At 44.2% G+C, this 23,103-nt stretch overlaps 1 protein-coding gene across 2 annotated transcripts; it reads left to right on the top strand.

Moving 5' to 3' along the window:
• The first annotated feature begins 9,542 nt into the window (after positions 1-9,542).
• On the top strand, positions 9,543-21,730 carry ZNF641 (zinc finger protein 641). 2 transcript variants are annotated; one of them, XM_037061149.1, is made up of 6 exons: positions 9,543-9,618; positions 11,895-12,103; positions 12,686-12,777; positions 13,690-13,819; positions 14,461-14,574; positions 15,444-21,730. In XM_037061149.1, the coding sequence occupies exons 2-6, from the start codon at positions 11,920-11,922 to the stop codon at positions 16,196-16,198; spliced, it is 1,275 nt and encodes a 424-aa protein (XP_036917044.1). In that variant the 5' UTR covers positions 9,543-9,618; positions 11,895-11,919; the 3' UTR covers positions 16,199-21,730. The 2 variants fall into 2 exon arrangements, with proteins under 2 accessions (XP_036917044.1, XP_036917043.1); XM_037061148.1 differs by lacking the exon at positions 9,543-9,618 and adding an exon at positions 10,195-10,286.
• Positions 21,731-23,103: the final 1,373 nt, after the last annotated feature.

The following is a 23,103-nucleotide window of genomic DNA, read 5'->3' as shown; positions in this document are numbered from 1 at the left end:
ATAACTAATGATCTTGAATACTATTTCAAACATTTAGTAGTCACTCATACTTTTCTTTTATAAAGTATTTGTTCAAGACTTTTGCTGATTTTTAAATTGAATATTTTAAAATGAGTAGTATGAGACTCAACGGGCAAAAACTACAAGTGTTGCCCTTATGATGGGGAACAAGACAGGAATGTCTGCTTTCACCTGTCTTATTCAACATAGTACTGGAAGTCCTGGCCACAGCAATCAGACAAGAAGAAGAAATAAGGAGCATCCAAATTAGAAAGGAAGAAGAGAAACTGTCTTTATTTGCAGATGACTTGATACTGTACATAGAGAACCACAAAGATTCCACCAAGAAAATACTAGAACTGATCAATGAATTCAACAAAGTAGCAGGATACAAAATTAATGTCCAGAAGTCAGTTGCATTTTTATATGCCAATAACAAACAAAAAGGGAAATTAAGAAAACAGTCCCATTCACAATTGCTTCAATGTCCATACTACCCCAAGCAGTCTATAGATTCAATGCTATTCCTATCAAAATTCCAATGACTTATTTCACAGAAGTAGAACAAATATTTCAAAAATCAATATGGAACCACAAAAGGCCCCATGAAGCAACACTGATCCTGAGAGAGAAGAACAAGGCTGAAGGACTCAAACTATCTAATAGCAAATTATACTATAAGGACATGGTAATCAAAACAGCATGGTACTGGCATAAAAATAGACACATAGATCCATGGAACCTAATAGAGAGCCCAGAAATAAACCCACACCTTGCTTCCTCTATATTATTAATATTATAATATTAATAATATTATTTATTATATTAATATAATATTACAATATTAATACCTTATTATGATATTAATTATTATTAATATTGACAGATTCTGTCCATATTAATTTGACAGAGGATACAAGCACATACAATGGGCTAAAAACAGTTATTCAATAAATGGTGTTGGGAAAATTGGACAGATATGTATAGAAAAATGAAACATAGACCTTCTTATATCATACATAAGAATAAATTCAAAGTTGATTAAAGACTTAAATGTTAGACCCAAAACCATAAAATTCTTAGAAGAAAACATAGGCAGTGAAATCTCAGACATTGCTTCTAGCAATATTTTATTGTATACATCTCCCCAGGCAAGGAAAACAAGAAAGAAAAATAAACAAATAGTACTACATCGAGCTAAAAAGTTTTTGTACAGCAAAGGAAATAATCAACAAAATAAAAAGACAACCCACAAAATAAGAGAACATATTCACCAATATATCTGATACATCCAAAATTTATAAAGTACTTAACAAAACTCAACACCAAAAAAAAACCCCCAACTTAATTAGAACACGAGAAAAGGACCTGAACAAACACTTCTCCAAAGAGGACATATATATGAAAAGATGCTCAATATCACTAATCATTAGAGAAATAAAAATTAAAACCACAATGAGATACCATCTCACACCTGTCAGAATGGCTATCATCAATAAATCAACAAACAAGTGCTGGCGAGGATGTGGAGAAATGGGAGCCCCAGTGCACTGCTGGTGGAAATGCAGACTGGTGCAGCCACTGTGGGAAGCGGTATGGAGATACTTAAAAAAAATGAATATGAATCTGCCTTTTGTTCTGGTGATCCCACTTCTGGGAATATATCTGAAGGAACCCAAAACACTAATTCAAAAGAATATAAGTACCCCTGTGTTCATTACAGCATTATTTATGACCACCATGATATGGAAGCAGCCCAAGCGCCCATCAATAGATGAGTGGATAAAACAACTATGGGGCACTTACAGAATGGAATACTACTCAATTGTAAAAAAAGAAGAAGCAAGTTTTATCCTTTGTGACAGCATAGACCTGAAGAACATTATGCTAAGTGAAATGAGCCACTCAGAGAAAGACAAATACCATATGATTTCACTCATATGTGGAATCTAATGAACAAACTGAAATAATAAGCAAAACAGAGGGAGACTCATAGAGGGAGAGCAGGCTGACAGCTAAGAGGGGAGGGTAGGGAGTAGAGGGATGGAGCTAAAAGGAAAAAGAACTCATAGATGGACAACAGTGTGGGGATTGCTGGGGGGAGAGGGGTATAAAGGGACTTAGATACTAATGGGAAAAATTACAGTAAAGATTAAATTAAAAAAATTAAAAATAAAACCAAAAGATAAGTAGTATGAGTTTTTATATATCTTGGTATCAGTCATTGTCAAGTCTGTTTTATAAATACTTTCTCTCACTTTGTGGTTTTTCTTCATATATTCTTTTTAAAATTTTTTTTAAATCTGGGTATTTTTTAATTTGTTTTTTTTTAAATATTTTGTTTATTTATCTTAGAGGAGAAGGGAGGGAGAGAGAGAGAGAGAAATATCAATGTATGGTTGCCTCTCATGCGTCCCCTGCCAGGAACCGGGAACTGGCCTGCAACCCAGGCATGTGCCCTGACTGGGAATTGAACCACGATTGTGTGGTTCGCAGGCCCACGCTCAATCCACTGAGCTACACCAGCCAGGGCTCTTTTAAAAATTTTTATTTCTATATTTCCTTCACCAGATTGGAAGTTTTCTTCATTATTTTTTCAAATAAGTTTTCAATTTCTTGCTCTTCCTTAATCTTAAAAGCAGCATGAGAAAAGCAGATAGTCACTTACAAAGGAGTTCCCATAAAATCATCAGCTGATTCCTCAAAAGAAACTCTGCAGGCCAGAAGGGACTGGCAAGAAATATTCAAAGTCATGAAAAGCAGGGACCTACAGCTGAAATTGCTCTACCCAACAAAGCTATCATTTAGAATTGAAGGGCAGATAAAGAGCTTCCCAGATAAGAAAAAAAACTAAAGGAGTTCATCACCATCAAACCATTATTATATGAAATGTTAAAGGAACCTATTTAAGAAAAAGAAGATCAAAACTATAAACAATAAAATGGCAAAAAATACATACCTATCAACAAAATGAACTAAAATCTAAACTAACTTGAATCTAAAAAACAAACTAAGCAAACAAGAACAGAGACAGAATCATGGATACAGAGAGTGTTTTGATGGCTGCCAGATGGGATGGGTGTGTGGGGAAATAGGTGAAGTGGTGAGGGGATTAGAAAGTACAAATAGGTAGTTACAGAATAGACATGGGCATATAAAGTACAGTATATGAAATGGGGTAGCCTAAGAATTTATATTCTTGATCCATGGACATCAACAACAGTGGGAGGTTTGACTAAAGAAGTGGGGGGCTGGGTGGAAGGGAGCAAAAGGGGGAAAATAAGGACTACTGTAATAGCATAATCAATAGAATATATTTTTATACAGAATTTATATGCATGACCCATGGACATAAACTAAGGGGTGGATTGCTAGAGGGAATGAGGGGTACTGGATAGAGGGGGGCAAAGGGGGGAAATCAGGACAACTGTAATAGCATGATCAATAAACTATATTTAAAAAACAGTAAAAAAATAAAATTCTTCCATTTGTCCATGAAATTTTTTCTAAATGTTATACTGCTTATAAGAAAAATGACAGTTTGAGATTACACCACTTCCAGGCTGTCCTAATGTAACATGATATTTCACAAGTGCTGTTTTGACCCAGTCTTGATGTCATGACTAAAACTCTCAATTCCCCTTCACTGGCAATATGTCAACCCCACAGCCTGGCTACTTTCTTTATCAGGTTCTAACACTCCTGGGTTACAATGTACACATACCCCATTGCAAGAGGCCCCAGATACCTACACCCAGGGACAGCCTCTTCTTCCTTAGACCTGCAGAATTACTTAAAATACCCAACTTTCAGGAAGCCTGTGAAACCTAGCTGACTTCATTCTAGCTAACTCCATTCTGCTGGCCATACCTAAGTGCCTCCTGCAGTCCCAGCTGTACTGCTACCCTGTCCTTGGGTGCAACTCTCTGCTTGTCCCTGCTTGACAGCTTTCTCTGGCTTAGAGCTGTAAGTAAAAAGAGAGGTCTGCCTTTCATCGGTCTGTCTTTGAGTTGTGTTCCACCATCAAAAAAATCTTTAAATCTTATAAAACATCTGGTCTTTCCCTGATTACAACACCAGCTGTCATAGGCAGCTGCGTGTGCTTGGTCCACTATTTGCACTGATCCAAATTATTTCTGCCAAGCAATGCCCACTGCCAACAGTTTGCCTTTGAATAGTGCCTCACAAGTTTTACACCATATGTCCACATTTTTACTTAATTTAGCCCTCACAGCTGCTTTTCAGGAAAAGAAGAATAACATTAATACCAATTTGATGGGTGAGGTTAAATAAAGCTCTGATCCATCACCCAGAGGCACAGACAGAACTAAAAAACCAACTCCTTTAGTTCTTACTTTAGTGCTATTTCTAGCATACCTTTGTGCCCACTATTTAATTCAGCGGTCTTTTAATTAAAATGTTCCTGCTTAAAGAGTGCACAAGAAACTATTATGAGAAACATCTTGAAAGGTTTCTCCTTCCCTCACTCTCAATATCAAGGACAGTAGGAGTTAAGCGGAAGCCACAGGACTTCTTAAGCCTTGACACCACCACCACACATTGCCAACTGTGATTTCAGGGACCCTCAGAGCTCTGGCACTTTTGGAAAGATAGCCCCTGTAGCCTTAACTCAGTCCACAACAGGACTGAAAGAAGATCCACAGAGCTCAGCACACTTCTAGTGAGATCATTCTACCACACACACCTCATCTACTCAAGCCCAACTGACCTTTACACATGACCTCACTACTGACAAGCTGACAGAGAGACCAGTCCCAAGAAGGAGGCTATGATTAGAACTGATGATCCACCTCCCCCTGAGAGTACTAATTCCAGCATGACCTATATCTCCGTTTACAACACTCACTACAAGAATCCCTGGCCTCCAGATCATCCTTCATCATAAAGATTTTCACTCTATTATAGTCCTCTACATTGCCTAATTAGAATCAAACTCTAACCCTCAAAACAACTTCTAACTCCTTCCACTGAGACCTATGGAACTCAGGGTGTGTCATTAACACAATCCCCTCACTAAAGACTGAATGTTTGTGTTCCCTCACCCCTCTCTCATGTGTTGAAACTTAATCCTCCAAGTGATGGTATTTGGAAGTGGGACCTTCAGGAGGTAATTGAATCTTGAAGGCAAAACCCTCGGGAATGGGATTAGTGCCCTCAGTAAAAGAGATTCGAGAGCTCCCTCACCCCTTCCACCATGTGAGGACACAGTGAGAAGAAAGCAGGTTCTCATCAGACACTGAATCTGTCAGCACCTTGATCTTAGACTTCTTAGAACTGTGAGAATTAACTGTTCATTGTTTATATGACACCCAGTCTATGGTACTGCATTACAGCAGCCCGAACAAACTAAGACAATCCTATATCCTTCAACCTCCTCTGATAGGTGTTTCTTTCACCCCTTTATCTAACTGAAACCTGGCCGCCCCTTGAGGACCAAGCACACTTCCCTTGCAGTTCTCTCTAGCGACTTCCTTTGCAGTCCTTCAGCTCACTCCATTCCAACCAATCTGACCTCCCTGAGACTAAGGAACACCGTTTTGCCTACAGCTGATATACCAATGCTTTCCAAACATTAAATTGCAACCCATTAGTGTGTAATAAATAGAATACTTTAAAAATAAAGCAATAAAATAAAAAAAGTCAGCATATACTGCATATACTTAAGGTGTGTATTGTTTCAGGGAAGTTTTTTTCTATTATATAAATGATTGATTTCATATATACTTATATATAATATAGATGTATGATTAATATGTAATAAATATATATTTATGTGGAGGGGCTCCTCCTGCAGGCCCCCCACCCCTTGGCTGCCACAGATGAGAATAAGTCCACCAAGACATGATCTGCTTGGGGAGGAAAGGTGGCCAATCCCTCAAAGAAGGGCCAGGAGCCTTTCCCTCAATGGGCTTTTACTGGGTTTATTTGCATAGGAATACAGGGCATATATAGAAAGCGCATCAATCATTGTCAGGCAGTAAGGATCAAACAACAGATAACATTCAAAGAACTCTGAAGGCTTATTTTGAGTCAGGGTCTGATAGCTAAAGGGCCATAAAACTTTGGGGAACAAACTCACTTCATGCACGGTCCCTTATCATTTAAATTGAGGGTATTAGCAAAGTAGGTTTCATAGGATTTTATGCATTCTTTCTTAGGCCTGATCAACCCAGGGAACCCACCCCCATCATTTTTTCAGGGTTAAGTCAGGCAGGGGAAGTAAGGCAGCCAAGAGATTAGGAGACTTCTGGCAGACAGAATGAGGACTTAGGCTATGTCAAAGGTGAGGGGGCGAGGGTCCATCACCCCCTTTTTCTATAGCCCTCCAAGTCCTTTGCTGGGGGCCCCTTTGTGATCATGCCTGTCTTAGGTTGTTCCTCCCTTGAGGTATCTTACCCATGATTGAGGTATCTTACCCATAACCGGTTATGCACTGGGGGCAGGCAGGGTGAAGCAAAGTGGGCAGAGGCAATGCTCCTGCCAGAGTTTTGTCTCCTTAGTGGCTTATTGTCCCAAGGTCTTTTTACTCAGTCTTAGCCTTACAGCTTACAGCTTCTGAAACCAGGCAGGGTGGTTCCCAACATATTTACATATATATTTATAAATATATATGTATATATAATTTATATAAAATATATAAGAAATAAATGTTATATAAATATATAAAAGCTGACAGGCAAGAGACTGAATCTCTTAAGGGTTGCTTTTTTCCTTCCTTCTTCTCTCCCTCCCTCTCCTCTCTTTCTTTTTTTCCTTTCCTTCTCTTTCTCTCTCTCTTCTTGAAGTCCTATAGAGAATTTGGAATATTAAATGTCTGAAAGCTCTTCCTGAGCCCCAGGCAGAACATTGCTGTATCACAAGAAACTCTGTATTCCACACATGCTAGAAACCGGCCCAGTTCACCCCATTCTGATGTTCTGAACTCTATTAACAGGGCAGCCCTGGACCAAGGATGATATGATTAGACCCACTAGGTATATCACCTACATCACTAAATATAGTGACTCCCTATGGCTTAACATGGCAAATAAAAATCCTTGGCCCACTATTCTAATCTAACAATGTCACCATTTCTTGTTTCCTCTAGACACCCTCACAACTCTGTTCTTCATCCGACGGCATGCCACACAGTGCGTCCATTTCTACCTTCTGATTCTATCCAAGATGCTCTTCCTATGTTTTGTCTTCAAAGCTGATCTTGACACGATTCCACAAGAAAGTCTTTTTAAAAAATGGAATCATCTGCCTACTACTCACAATATATTGAATTGCTTTGCCTTATAATGTTACATAGGAGTTTGGACTTGTCCATATGCTACTGTGAAGGATAAGGTACAACTCTGGTGACTGGTACACCAGATTATATATCTAAAGCCAGGGCTTAATTTCCAATTTTGCCTTTTGGCTCACTTAATGCCCCTGAACCCATGCTGAGATAATATCTACACCTCACAGTTTGTTGACAGACAGCTAAAGAGATGACACATTAAAAGCATAATATAAAAGTAGTTTACATTTTTTCCCCAGTGATTTTTAAGACAGGGTCTTAGCATACAATAGATGTTTATTAAATATTAATGATATACTATGGTGCCATTAGACCAAAGTTTATTTTGTCTCAGTTTTGCTTGCTTTGGATCAAATCTCACACTGGCTTATTTCCCAAAAGAGGAGAGGATGGTCTATGCTGCTTGTCATATCTACCAGCTCTCCCCAGGTATCCCTCTCAAGTAGTCAGGTTTAGACATTTCATTATGTTCGATTTAATATTGTGTGGCAGAGGCAATGCTCAGACCCCATTTCCTTTTCTAACAGGCACCCATACTTTACTTTCCAGCCATCCCTGAAGTTAGGTAGGGGCCATGTGACCGTACACCTGAATTCTGGCTAAGGGAATAGGGTGAAACGGATGCATACCATTTCTGAGGCTGGCTCCTAACATCTCTGACAGTCAACCGCATCTCTCCTTCCTTATCTGAGACCTATAGATTGTATGATTCTAAGGCACCAGGGGATGGCGAAGCCATAAGACAGAAACAGACTGTTCCTTCCATGATTGCAAGAAGCAGACACCCCACCCAGTGGCCCCAACCAACCCACTGCACACTGTGACCTGTATGAAACATAAGCCTTTCTGTGTTAATCCACTGAGATATGGTATTGTTAGCCTATCCCAATGAACACATCTTGTATCTACCACTGGGGTAACATAGATAAAAAGAAGACTTGAACTTAGTTCCAGGACCTGAGGCACAAACCCTGGTTCTACCACTCCCCCACATATGCTATGGTCTGCTCCGCAACACCTATACCCTTTCCCAACTGGTGTGTAGCACACTTTGCTCTTTCTCACAATGGAGCCCTCCCCACTCTTCTGCCTCAAGGGTTCTGTGAGATCTTCTCTGACTTCCCTCCTATATGTGTTCACTTCTTTGCTCCTAGTGCAAAGTATTCCTCCATTTTAGCATCCATTACATTTTATTGTAAATATTTCTTGATGTCTGTTTCCACAGACTTCAATCCACAGACACTTCCTTTGGGGTTTAGTTGCAGTGCTTGGCACACAGGAAAAAAATAACTATATATTAAAGAAATGATTGTCACCTATGACCTTAAGTGAGTCATATATATTTTTAAGTCTATAAGATTTTATAGAATTGTTATGATGAAATAATGAATGCAATTTGTAGATTATAGATTCTAATGTTAATGCGCTTATTCTCCTCTTTTCCAGTTAAATTCATCTCAGTGTTTCTAGGTAGCTCTGTCCAACAGAAGTGCAATGCAAGCCACATATATAAAATTTAAACATTCTAATAGCCATATTAAAAAGTTAAAAGAAGTACATAAAATTAATTTTAGTAAGTTTTAACCCAATACATCCAAAATACTGCTTATTAGCTATTTTACGTTTTGTTAGGTAAGTCCACACACGGAGAGTTCACCAGTCACATGTGGCTGGCTAGTGGCTCCTGCAAATTGGACAATGCAGCTGCAAGGCCTGTGGTCTCGGTGAAGGCCCCCCACTCCCCCAAGCCGCCGACCACCCGCATTCGGAGTTAGTAACTCCTTCTCAGTGCCCTCTCAAGCCCTCTATCCTTGTTATCTTGAAACCTGCAAGGTAAGCTCCGTGAGGAATTCCAGACTTGTGTCTCGCGAAATCGCTCTCACAGCGATTGTCTGCCATATAACGAGGTTATGAAATGTCAAGGTAGTTGATGAACCCGTGTGCGAAGAACCCCGTGGGAGACCAAATGGCTGGGGCGGAAAATGGCCAGTCACGGAGCGGGCGCGAGCCAGAGGCACAGCAGGCGGGGACCGTGGCTCCTGGGCCTGAGGCGGACCCAGGGTCGCGTCCCGGAGCGGCCGGGTCCCGGGCCCCCCTCCCACTGCCCGCACCGCCGCCGCCGCCGCCGCGCCGCCGAGCCCCGGAAGCGGGCGGGGATTTCCTGTGCCCGCCCCGCCCGCGCCGGCCGGGCCGCCGTCTCCTCCAGTAGCTGGCTCCGCGGCCGCCGGCTGCGCCGAGGCGAAGGACGGAGGGGAGGGGCAGGCGGCACCCAGGAGGGAGGCACCGGGCCGTAGGCCAAGCCGACCGGGGTGAGTGGGGACGGGCCGGAGGGAGTCGCGGCTGGAGGGAGGGACGCCCCGCTTCCTGGGGCGGCGGGTGGGGGCCCGGTCGCTGGTGAGGGCTCGGAGGAAAACCGAGGCGGCCTCGGGGTCGAAGCCTTTCCCTGGGGTCGGCCCCACTGACATTTTTGCCCGCCGCGTCACTCCGTCTGCCTCGTCCCTGTCGTCGCTGCCAGCCCTGTGGGGTTTCCGCCGCTGTCACTCGCGCACAGGTTACCCCATGGCCCCTTTCTCTTCACTTGCTCTTGCCCCAGTTCACGGGAAACCTGTTTTCTGACCTCACTTCCCCCGCTCCAGCCCTGCCTGTCTCGAATACTCTGAAATCTGACCCTCTCCAGGGCGCTGTGACAACGAGGGAAGAAGCAACCCGACTCCGCGGCAGGCGCCCATCCGGCCCACGCCCCACCCGGGGCAGGGGCCAGGCTTCTCTGACCGAGCGCCACAGCCCCTGTGCCCTTGGGCGACTCCTTTGAATACCATGGCCCTTTCTCTGTCCAGCGGCACTGGCCACAAAAACTAACTTCTGCAGGTGCTTGCTCCCCAACCCCCCCCGATGTGTAAGGAAGAGGAGGATGTGAAAGCCCTAGAACCCGACTCCAGTAGGCCTGGGATCATCCTGCGACCAGGAAAGCAACCAGGTTAGGGCTGACACCTTAACTGCCCAGGTGCTGGCTCTGAGAGAGCAAACACGTCTTAGGAGATGCAGTCTGAGGATAGCTACCACCCCCTCCCTCCTGTGCTGAGATTTCTTTGCCAGCACTTCTACAGGTTTTGTGTTAGTTGTCTGGAGAGGCTGACAGCTGGCCCAGTGGGCTGTGCAGAGACAGGCCTCCCATCCAGGGACTCTGCTGCTGGGGAGGTGGAGAAATGGGTTTGAGACAGGTGTCCAGATATTTAGCTACAGGGAGAGTCCTGAGGAGGATTTGTGAAGGAAGTTAGAGAACAAGGAAGACTTCTGATGAAGAGGGAGATTTGGTGCCTTTTATTTTAAAAGTGAAGCGAATATGAGGCCGGAATTCGGAAGACAGAACCAAAGTGGAAGTTTCCCTTTCTTGCTTTGTCAGGAACTTTACTTTCTCATGAGAAGTCTCTGAAAAGGAAACCTCCTAAACTGGGACTCTGTCCAGGATGCTCCTGTGGGGCCCTGGGGCATCTTTGGACTTCTGAGATGAAAATGGAATTTGTTCCCTTCCTGTGCATTGGGCTTAGGGTTCCCATTCACCTCTTTGTCCAAGAGAAATGAGCAACTTTGTATCCGTTATTACCCATCCTGGGCTTCTGGGTTCCTGCAGCTGTTGTTGGGTGAATGCAAGTGAGCCAGAACAGTTACCAAGGTTCTGCCAAGGAGAACGGGACTCTGCGCCATCTCATAGACTGTTTGTCTGCCATAAGGCAGCAAGGCTCCTATCACAACACAAGTGGGACCTATGCTGCTTTTAAGATGTCCAGAGGAATAAAGAGCTCGTAAACCCAGTCCTGGGTTTATGTGCACTGCCTGGTAATCTGTGCACTGCCAGATTATTGTTAAGAATTTTTTTCATCTAGCCTAAACCTCTTGCAGTCAAAAGAAAAGATCTGTACAAAGATAGAAAACATTTTTCTTTTTATTCATTGGTAGTATCACTCATTAGTCTTCTCCCTTAGACAAGATGAAACTGTCCATCGTTTTTAACTTTTCCCCAATAGCCAGATTTCCTACCCTTCTGAGGAAGAAACAGAAGTGCTCTTGACACACCCACCCTGTTGGCTGGCACATCTACCTGTAGTAATCACTCCATCCCAAATCAGTCAGTGCGGATGGAAGTTGTGGCAGAAAATCTATGTGACTATATCCATTTTTGTTGGGTATAGTCTGTGCACTTCTTCCTACATTTTTCCAGGTTGCCTCCTTTACTGTATTTTCAGTGGTTGGAATGAGTGGGTAGCTTTTGAATCTCCAGGATTGTTCCTTTTTTTTAAATGAAGTTCTTCCAGCCTTCGGAGATATTCTGTTTCTACCATGAGGTTACCAAAATAACCATTAGTGACTTTGCTTTGTAGCACCTGCTCATTTCTTAGTTCCTTCAAGAAGCTTGGCTCAGGCTCAGTCGATTGGGATGCATCGAGCTTTTTAAGTTCATCATCCATCAAGCTCCTGTTATCCAATTTCATCCCAGTTTCTTATCCCTCGCCTGTTCTTCCTGACTCCCTTAGGAGTATCAACCCTTTCCACTCTAATAGGAATAGCTAATATGAATTTGTTCCAGGTCACAAGTTGGGTTCGCAGCAAAAATGCTTTCAGAACAGACAGCAGCCCTGGGGACGGGATGGGAGTCGATGAATGTCCAGCTGGATGGAGCAGAGCCCCACGTGGAAAGGGGAAGCCAAGAAGAGGGGCCATGGAGAACAGCACCAGGGCCACTGGAACACCTGTGCTGTGACCTTGAAGAAGAGCCACAGTCCCTTCAGGAAAAAGGTGAGGGTCTGGAGGGTATGTGTATGGGAAGCACGGTGCAGAGAGTAGCCTCCTAATCTCTGTTCGAAAAGTAGAATCTAAAATCTCCAAACTGCTATGGACTGAACAGCATAATCAATACCAGAACTAGTCCATTCTTCCTTGACCCTGGTCATAGGAATATAAGGAGCTCCCAGATTCTGCAAACCATGTAGCTGGGCTTCTCCGGCTTCTTGCATAATCACGCCCTCCCTATGCTGCAGGTGCATCTTTGTGGTATTTAATATGAAAGACTAAAGAAGTCTGAACTGACTACTGGTGGAGAACACACCCAGTAAAATGCTCTTTACATGAAGATAATTACATTCACATAATATAAATTCGAACCACAGCTAGTCTAGTAGAAATGGATGACAGAAAAGCTCTACTAAAAACTGCTCATTACAGAACATTTTGAGTGAAGGTCTCTTCTACTATGTTTCTGCATTTGAGTTTTACCAATGGGCATAGATACAGGGAAAACTGTGACCATTAAGTGGTCCAGGGTGTTACTGGGAAAGGATGGATGGTAGCCCTCTAATGGTTCCTTCCTCCCCTCACCAGCTCAGTCGGCCCCCTGGGCCCCCGCCATTCCCCAGGAGGGGAGCACCGGAGATTGGGAGATGGCAGCTGCACTTCTTGCAGCCGGATCACAGGTGGGCTGTGTGCTTTCTTTCACCTCGCCCAGGGTCTCATCACCACTGCCTTTCTGTAGCCTTAGTGTCGTCCCACTGATTTATTATTTCACATGGTCCCTAATAGTGTGTTCATCTTATCACTGAACAGATTCTGCACCTTTCCAAGGCCTTCATAATACCCTTAAAAAATGAATGGAGGCCTAACAAGAAGAGGGGGATTCCTAGAAGTTAGGTTTGTTTTTTTAAATAGATGGCTGTGCTATCCACAGGGGGATTTTAAGAATAATTCATTAATATTCTTAAAAAATAAATCTCTAAAGATTAGGAACTTGAAGGAAGCTTCAAGGAAGAGCGTAAATAGACAGGGTTGGGTGGATGGTAGGACATTTATGGAAAAGGACAGGAAGAGATTAAGGTCCTTGTGTAAGGCCATAATGCTAATAAGTAGCAGAGCTTGGAATCATTTGGCTCTAGAATCTGGACTCCTAAACACCATACTGTGCTGCTGCAGAAGATAAGGGGTGGGGGAGAATGTTTTCTCTATGTGTTTTGTGCTGACAGAAAAGGAATGGTCAGGTGGGGGAAGGAGGGGGCAGAACACCATTTCTTCAGTGGAAATAATAATGGAGAAGACCCTGGGCAGACACCTGTCATTGAACAGAAGGAACTATGAGTTTCTAGTGTCTGACTTCTGGTCCCACTTGAGAAACTTCTCTAGAGGCACTGTCCTCACTCACTCACTGACCATTACCTTTACCCCTCTCCTCATTTTCCCTTCACCAAAACTGTGTGCCCTGCCCAGGAACGTCCGGGCAATTCTTTTTCTAGATCGTCTCTCATCCTCTCTCTTTCACCTCTCCAGCCTTTATATTTGGATCACATTTTCCTTAAGGAATAGCTGATGAGAGATGATGGTATATTTTGTTTCAGGGTTTGGTAACCATCAAGGATGTGTCACTGTGCTTCTCTCAGGAGGAGTGGCGGAGCCTGGACCCTTCTCAGACAGACTTTTATGGAGAATATGTCATGCAGGAGAACTGTGGGATAGTGGTCTCTCTAAGTAAGAATAACCTTCACCAGCCTCTAAGAGATTGTACTGTGGGAGGGTGGAGCCGTATGCTCTGGGCTGTTGGATAGTGTCTGTCTAGCATTCTTTCCGGGTCGGGGAATCTGTCTTTCACAAGAGAAAGAACAGTAGGTCTAATACAAAGAGAATGGAAGTGAGGTATTATTTTTAAAGACCATAACAAAATAATGCTAAATTAGGAAGAAAAGAATTTTAGGCTCTTTGGGAATTGGCAGTTTCTTACAAAGCAGAGAGAAGGACATCTAAGAGATGGAACTGAGTTATTGGAAACTCAGAAACTCAGAAAGAAGGGAGTGCTGGGGGCAGGGGCAGGGGCAGGGGGACCAGCTGCACTGGAGCTAATTAAATGGGGTTACGACCCAAAAGGTCAGTTGAGCTAAAAGTATTTGAAATATAAATGGAAGAGAACATACACATTGTGGAAGAGGGAGTGATTTCCTAGAAAAAAGAAGGACTTAAGAAATGGGAGGAGAAAAGGAGGGAGGGGCCTGTATCTGGCCTTTTTTTATCCTGAGTTCTAAGGAATAATGTAGGAAACAGCTTTTTTTTCTTCTCAAAAATATAAAATTACTGTTGTACTAATTGACATCTCTATTTACTTTTCCCATGGACAGGATTTCCAATTCCAAAGCTGGACATGCTTTCTCAACTAGAAGGAGGGGAAGAACAATGGGTCCCTGACCCACAGGACTTAGAGGAGAGGGACATCCTGAGAGTCACGTATACAGGTAAGATCCCAGAGTGGACTTTCAGCCACAGCCTTCACTCCTCCTGGAACATCATCTTTCTGGGTCCCTCTAGTCCTTCCTCTGCCTCAGAGAGTCACAGAGTTGAAAGGTTTAGAGATCTTTTTCTTCAAAACAAAACAGTGTAGCAGAATGGTATGGAGGGGAGGCTCTGGAGCCAAACTGTGGATTTGAATTCAGGACCATACCTTTGGGACCATGGAAAAGTAGTAATTAACTTCTGTTTGGGTTCCCCATCTGTAAATTATTGCAAGATTTAAATATCTCAACATGGGAGAATAGTAGCAGACACATGATAAGCATGCAGTAAACATTAGCTGTTGTTGTTGTTACTGTTGGTGGTGGTGGTGTTCAACTTCCCGCCTATTGCAGAAACGCCTTCCACGGTGTCTCTAGTATTGTGGGCCAGAGGCCGGCCAGCCCATAACGGTGGCAGCACGTTCCTTAACGCTCTCCATTTATACTTAGGCAAGAATATGGTAATTAATAGTAAAGTAAAGTGGTCAATAAATAATAGTAATAAATAATCACAATAGCATAGACCATTTTCTAAATGCTTATTTACCAAGTGCAGGTACTATGCTGTCTATCTTATAACTATTTCCATTTTACAGAAGAAGAAATTAAGTAGGACAGCTGAGATTTAAAATGAGGTAGTCTGTCTCCTAAGCCTAGGCTTTTAGCTTCTACACCTCTTGCACTGTCTTGCGCGACATTAAAATCTGTTATCTCAGCCCTCGTTGGGTGAGGTTTAGGCCCTAACAGCCTCATCCAACCTCACCTATGACTCAGGTCCTGAGGTACTCTCTGGTGACGCCCCTCTTGGGGTCGGTATTTCCCCTTCTCCACAGGAGATGGAAGTGAGCATGAGGGAGATACCCCTGAACTAGAAGCAGAACCTCCCAGAATGTTATCTAGTGTGTCTGAAGATACTGTTCTCTGGAACCCGGAACAGGATGAGAGCTGGGATTCCATGCCCAGAAACTCCAGAGGAATGCTCCTAGGCCCACCTTTTCTTCAGGAAGATAGCTTCTCAAGTCTTCTGTGTAGCACAGAGATGGACTCCCTGTTAAGACCGCACACATGTCCCCAGTGTGGGAAACAGTTTGTGTGGGGTTCCCACCTTGCCAGGCACCAGCAGACTCACACTGGGGAGAGGCCCTACAGCTGCCTCAAGTGTGAGAAGAGCTTTGGACGAAGACATCACCTGATCCGGCACCAGAAAACCCACTTACATGACAAGCCCAGCAGATGCTCTGAGTGTGGCAAGAATTTTCGATGCAACTCCCATCTGGCCAGCCACCAGAGAGTACATGCAGAAGGCAAATCCTGCAAAGGTCAAGAGGTTGGAGAGAGCCCTGGGGCTAGGAAACGGCAGCGTGCCCCACCGGTGCCAAAGTGCCACGTGTGCACTGAGTGTGGGAAGAGCTTTGGCCGACGGCACCACTTGGTAAGACACTGGCTGACCCACACCGGGGAGAAGCCCTTCCAGTGCCCTCGCTGTGAGAAGAGCTTTGGCCGGAAGCACCACCTGGACAGGCACCTGCTGACCCACCAGGGACAAAGTCCCCGGAGCAGCTGGGACAGAGGGACATCTGTCTTTTGAAATCTGTTTCTGCTATAGCTGTGCTCACATCTATCAGCTGGTGCTACCAGGGGTTTCTGCCAGAGCTGCCCTTCTCCTGTCCCCAGTGGCCACGATCATGAGCCTTGGCCTTATCCCTAAAGATGAGGTTCCAGCATTGGTGGGAGCATTTCTCACCAGTTCTGTGAGATACCACATAAAATAGTTCTTTGGGCAAAACTTTTGGGAAACAGTGCTTAAGACATGGGCTGAATTTCAGCCTGAGTCATTCTCAAGGGTAGTGGTACCCTTGAGAGGTAGTGGTTTATGGCTGAGGTCCATTCTGATTGGTTGGAGCCTGTGCCATACCAGTTGTTAAATATTTCGAGTATCATCATTGTATATTGTGACTGTTGTATTCTCTTTATATATATGTCTATATATGTGTATATATATGGAGAGAGAGAGAAAGAAGGACCATGTTAGCATATTAAAGGCTCTGAAAATTTATGCAGTAGAGCAGATTGTTAAGCCTCTTAATGCAGTGTTTCCTAACTGTATTTGACCTCATTTTCTTTCTGTCTTACATCCCACAGAACTGGTGACTCTGTAAAACACTCTGGTGAACACTGGGTTAGAGTAATAAGCAAAAAGGAAAGAACCCCTATATTTTATCCAAATGAAAGCTGAGGGGCAGATTTCACTCCTGGTCTATCACCCTTACCTCAGTCATCCGAATATATGTACATCCACACCTCTCACCTCACCTGCTGAAAAATAGAAACAATAACTTTTCACCCCTTATTTCTGCTCCCCTTGTCCTGCAAATGCATATATCCAGCTGAGAGATTATCCTACCATGCTAAGAGATGGACCGTACATACCCCCAAGTAATCCAGACTCACACAGAAGAAAAAAACTTCATCCCCTTGGACAGTCCCCTCTTCTCTTGATTGTGTCTTTATGTGTCTGTGTGTATCTGTGTGCAGGGTTTTTGAAGAGAGCATGCAAAGTGCAAACTGTAACGGCTACATTTTCTAGCGGCTGTGTTCTGTTCTGGTGATGAGGGTAGTGGGGATTGTATGGGGTTTTTATTTTGTTTCTAGATAGGAAGTAAGCAGAGCGCTTAAGGGAGCCCTAGTGGGAAGGGTTAAATGATGGCTTATGTTGTGGGAGTTGAGGTATAAAGCCTTCTTGAATGTCACTGAGATCAAGACAACTGAATATATATATATATATATATATATATGTTTAGGTCTGAATCTTTGGCCCACAGATTGTTTTTGCCTGGGTAGAGAGAGCAAGAAATGTCCTCTGTGAGGTGAGCTGTTCTTGTTGATTTCAAGCAAGATGCATATAGAGCTCTGTACTTAGTGGGTTTTGTTTGTTTTTGGTCTTGTTTTAAGTGCCGGGAAATTAGGGCAGGAATCACAGTGCTTACAGGTTGTTGTCATTACTCTTGTTTGATCTTGATTGCCTCATCAAGGTGGCAGAGTTATTCTTGAGGATCTCATCTTCCCAGAAACAGAACTTTAGAGGAAATGGCTATGGTTTAGCTTTTCAGCTGATAGGAGGTAATTAGCTTTCCACTTGGTTTTCCTCACGATTCTGGGAAAGTGTACACACTAAGAGTCTTAACTCCAGGACTTTCATCAGTGTTCTAGCATCTGTTAGTTGGTGAGTTGGTCATCGTTCCTCTTTATTGATGATGATGTGTTAGTACCGATCCTATAATTTAGAAATTATCTTGTATGTAAGAGCAGTTTGGGGTTAGGGAGGGAGAGGAGCAAAGAGGATGAAAGTAGATATTTTCTCCTAAACGCCTAGATTCTGGTTTTTCCTCAACACACTAATTTTTCAACTACAGTTGGTGGAATTAGCCAGAGAGGTAAGAAGGAAGTGAACTGAAACAATCTAGTCTAATAGGAATTTGCTTAGGAAAAAAAGGGTGAATCATAGGTCCTCAGAGTTCAGGACCCCCAAATGGAGCTAAAAATAGGGTCACTTTGCTGAATGGGCTTCATAGAGTGGCTATGACTTGATCACCCCAGTCCCTGCTGTCCTTCTGCATCCCAAGCAGCCTTCCTTCTTTGGGAAAACTTCTCTTGCTCATGTTCCTAGGAATAGAGCGAAATGGCCAGCCCTTTGCCAGGCAGCTTTGTCCCAGGCCCTCAGAGACAGGAGCATGTTAGGGTTAGAGATGCCCCAAGGCATAGGAAAGTATGGCATTCCAGTGGTAAAACTGGACTGTGCCATCATTCATTCATGCAGGTCAGCTCTGTTAAGCACTGGTTCAGAACTTGTTTTGAATCAGAGACCCTTTTGAGAATCTGATAAAAATCAGGAACTCATTTTTGGAAAAAACCCCAAAACATTAGCAATTCGCTCAGTTTTTCATACACATTTAGCAGGCTGGGGTCAAAGAAGGGGAGTTACCCTGACCCAGTATGGTCATTAGGTATTTGTGTCAAGAATTACAAGGCAAGGGTCACCAAGTGGTTTAATGAATACAATACCAGAGGCAGTATGGTACAAAGAAGATAGGGTCTGGACTTTAATGACCAGAGGGTATTGCTTACTGTCTAGTTTATTTTTTTTTTTTTAAAGTTGGGCTGACAAATCCAGCTCCTCACAAACTTTCTTCGAAAGTTTGGCAGGAGATGACTCTCCATACTTGCATAATCAGATGCATAACCTCTTAATAATCAGATGTTAGCCTCCAGCCTTTGATTTGTTTTGGTAATTGTAAGGACAGAAAGTGAAGCCCCTAAAGTGTAGGTGCCGTCATAGCGCACAACTGAAGGCAGCAGGGCCGTCTGCAGAAGGGGCACCCTGTAGGGCATTTCTGGTGCACCACTGTCTTCTCTACCTCGGTCCAACTCCACTTCCCTTGGATAAAACATAAAATAAGCAACAGCCATCAGGGGTGAATAGATTTGAATGATTTTCCCACGGGGAATCAGCCTCAAACTCTCATCTTCCTCCCAACTCTCTCTGCCACGTGTCTGTCCTACCTGCTTTAAATAAAAAATGTCTGTGTTCTCTCTGGGCAAACTGGAAAATAGAGAGATCCCGTATAAGGAACCTGTTCCCTTGTGGAGCCTCTGCTCTGTTCAGTGCCCAAGTATCTTCTCCTTTTCATCCCATCAAAGTATCTCTGTAAAGAATTTCTTAGACGGAAAAATGTGACCCAAAGTGTTAGCTTTACCCAGATCTATCTACATTTTAAGTGTTAGTTCTGGTAGTCAAAGTGAAAGAAAAAGTGTTTCCCCTGTTAAAATGATGTTGTTATGCATTTAGGGAGCAGAAGGGGTGGTAATTTGGGACAAAATCCTTCCCTTTCCAGCACTCCTGCAATCAAGTCATTGTTTCCTATTTCTGTCAAGGGCAAGGTGAGCCCTGACTCAGAACCACAGGTACCAGAAGATGGGTTCTTTCCATCTCTGTTTGCCTGGGGGTGAGTGGGGCTGGATGATAACAGAAAAGTGAAATCTATTTCCTTAGACCCCTTTGAGATCCTGATCTGGCAAAATTTCTTTTCCATGCAGTACTCTAGTAGGCCCAGGCTCTCAAAATGTGTGGTCTTCGGACCAGCACAATCAACATCACCTGAGAGCCTGTTTTAGAAATGCACATTCTCAGGCTCTACCCCAGACGAATTGAATCAGAAACTCTGAGGGTGAAGCCCAGCAATCACCTGCCTTCCTGGGTCTCTCAGGTATGCTAATGTTTGAGAACCACTGGCCTAGAGATTCAAATTTCATTTCAATCAGTGGTACCTCACCCTTTCCAAGTGGGGAGATCGGGGATCTGTTTAAGATTGGTTTATATCTGTTATCAGATTGGTTTTCTGCAACCTCTCTAGGCTAGTTGCTTTTGGGTTCTGTTCCTCTTGAGTCCCAAGGTCTTCCCTCACTTCAGTCAGTGAAAGAACTAGCTCAGTCACCAGTTTCAGAAATCAGTGGGGCAACTACTAAGCTGCTGTGATTGATTGGAGCTGGAGCTTCTAAAATGGGGACTGAGGATTTGTGGGTCCAGATATCTGAAAGGACAAAAAGGAGCAGGCACATCAAAGAAGGGAAACCCAGAGTAGAACTAAAAAACTGACACCCAAGGAAATAGTCCTCCTTTGCTAGTTATGTGGTCCTTTCCCAGGCCTAATAGTTGCCCTCGAGGCAGGCTGGGTGGGCTTTTAGCTGGGAGGTAGGAAGTACAGCCAACCGTTATAAGCCCTTAAGAACCCAAGTTTTCCAACCTCACAGTGCATTGGAGAATGATAAGGTGCTGTGCAAGGGATTTCTAACCACAGTTTGGCAGCAGGAGCATTAGGGAAACCCTAGGACACTAGGGAACCAGGCTTATTTAGTGAGATGTGACTCACGAGAGACTTGAACTCAGACCCTTTACTAGGTAGAGATATTAACCCATTAAGCCACGGCACCTATGTCAAAAATGCATTCTCCTACTTTGAAGATTCCAATTCAGGCTTCGAGAAGGAACTGTTACCTCCTCCAACTCCTCTCTTAGGCACACCCAGGAGGACAGGCCGAAATGAAAGTTGTGAACCCACCACCCCTGTGGAGATCCTCAATGCCAAAAGGTTACAGTGAACCTAAGGCCGGGAGAGGTGGTCAGCCCCTCTCTCCTAAGGCAGAAAAGCATGGCTACTGCTTTCTTCAGCCCCAGACCTCAGGCTCTCTCCCTCTGTCCCTCCCTGTCACCACCTCCATTTTCCCAATAAGAGGAGCTTTTCCTCCACTCTTAGTTCTTGTTTCTCTTTTTCAGTTTGATTGGTTTGGTTTGGTTTTTTGTTGTCTGGGAAACACCTGAGGGTGTTCCTTCTTCCCAGTCCTCCTTCCATCACAGTTCCTCTCTCTTGTCCAGTTTCTTGTTGGTCAGCCTTAAGCCTACTAGGCAGGGTCCATTCTTTATACTTCCCACTTCCTTTCTCAAATTCTTGGCTAGAGCAGCTCTGCCATCTCATCATTCTGTATCTCTCTCTTTCATGTCCAGACTTGGCCATGGCCACTGGTATTGTTATACTCAGGCTCTTTACTTTATTCCCTACAGGCTCCTCTTCCCTTGATGTAGCTTCTAAAGTGGTTCTTTCCCACTTCTTTGATGTACTCAGTCCTTTCCTGCCTCTTGTGACTCCTGAGAGCGAATCCCAATTCTACAAGCCATTTTTTGAGGGCTAACTATGTGCCAGGCACTGGCTGTTCCAACCCTGGGAGATTGTGACCACGGTTCCTACACTCAGCATGTCCCTCAGCCTAGCCTTTCCTGCCACCACTTTCCTGCCGTGCCTCCTGACACTGCGCCAAGGTGCTCTTTTCCAGGAAGCTGTGGGGAGGCAGGGTATAATATGCCCACCTGCCATCCAGCCCAACTGTTCTGTGCCTGCCAGGTTTCTAGCAATTGTCTAACTTATTTCCTTCTGATGGTACCTCTGATGGACTTGAACTTCCCACAGGATACCCTATGGGGTACCTTTGTCTGTATCTTTATGGATCTGTAATACACTCTTTATGGTCCCTATCCATTGAATAAAGGATGTATTGGCTGTGTCACTGATTTCCTCTTGGTCCTTTCCTGAGCACCGCCATTCTCAGCTTTTCAATCCTGGTAAAAAGGCTGCAACAGAGTGGGAATAGAGACTGCTCTGGGGGAAGTTGTGCAGCTATGTGTGAACCCCCTCACTGCCCCTCCTGACACATAAACCCTTACTTAGATCTCTGAGTATGCAGCCCAAGGTGGTGGTAGTGACTGCAAATTGAAGTCCTAAGCAAATTCACAATAATTGATGATTTGCAGGGAGCTGGAGGAGGTGCACACAGATGGGGTTCGGCAGGAACTGGATCCATCAGACATACTCACTTTTGAGGGTGAAGAGGTTGGGTATCTGCCGCAGCCCGCTGCAGCAAGGGTGGTCGTGAGGTGAGGTGAGGGACTGAAAAGAATGGAGAGGACCAAATGCTCTGCTGGCAAATGGCAACTTTATTCAAGGAACAGCTGTCTTATAAACAAACTGCTAACGCCTGAAGCAAGACTGCAAGGAACTAGAAACAATGTTGTTTTTCAAAATTCGTGCACTCCCTTAAGCTATCAAAAGGGCAAGAAGTTCTCATAACCATCTTGGAACATGACACCTATGCCAAAATCTTGTTATATCCTTCAAGGCTGGGAACGAGAAGGTTAGGAAAATGTCAAGGTACCCGCCGGCTCCAGGGACCAGAAACCAAGTCCATCCACCATTCTCACAGTGGAGGACTCTGTCCTTGGTCCCCTGCGGCCTGGTGGGCTCCCACAGGTATCTGGCAGGTTATCAATAGAGGGTGAAAATTTGTGTGGGAGAAAACATGGACAGCTGGCATGTGAAACCACCAGCCTCCGACCCACTGACGTGGCCTTCCAGCCCTGGAGCTTCATGGGGACAGCTAGAGGGAATGCTTTGCAGGCCTTGAGCACAGCCCAAAGGCTTTGCTCTTCCTCTGTGGGAGTCGCCTTGCACAGCTTCAAGCCTACTGCTTAGGGGTTGTTTGGCTTCTGCATCGTTCCCAGCACCAGCCAGACTGTTTGGTCGCCTGCCTCTGTGCTTCTTATGTTTTCCTGCTTTCTTGCAGTTCACACTCACTGCCCCCTGACCACTTGGTGTAAAATTTGACAAGTCCGGTCTTTCCCCCAACTAAAACGGGGAGGAGGGCAGAAACTGATAAAAGGGAGAGGGAAGACACAGCTGTGATAGTTCATGGAGGTGCCTGTGCTCTCAGGCGGCTCCCATAGGGTGTGGAAAGCCTGACTTCCTTTAACCCGTGCTTTTCCCAGGCTCAGTCAAGGCCTCTTACTGACCCTCCTCCCCAACCTCACACCGCCCTGCCACCTCAGTCTTCAGTTTCTCTCTTCCAAGTCCTTTCCTGACATGGTGCCCCCATATTAATTTCCTAAAC

This window comes from Sturnira hondurensis, unplaced genomic scaffold, assembly GCF_014824575.4.
Source record: "Sturnira hondurensis isolate 20B ecotype Veracruz unplaced genomic scaffold, ASM1482457v3 Scaffold0013190, whole genome shotgun sequence".
NCBI classification, from domain to species: Eukaryota; Metazoa; Chordata; class Mammalia; order Chiroptera; family Phyllostomidae; genus Sturnira; species Sturnira hondurensis.
This window is presented reverse-complemented; position numbering and strand designations above follow the sequence as displayed.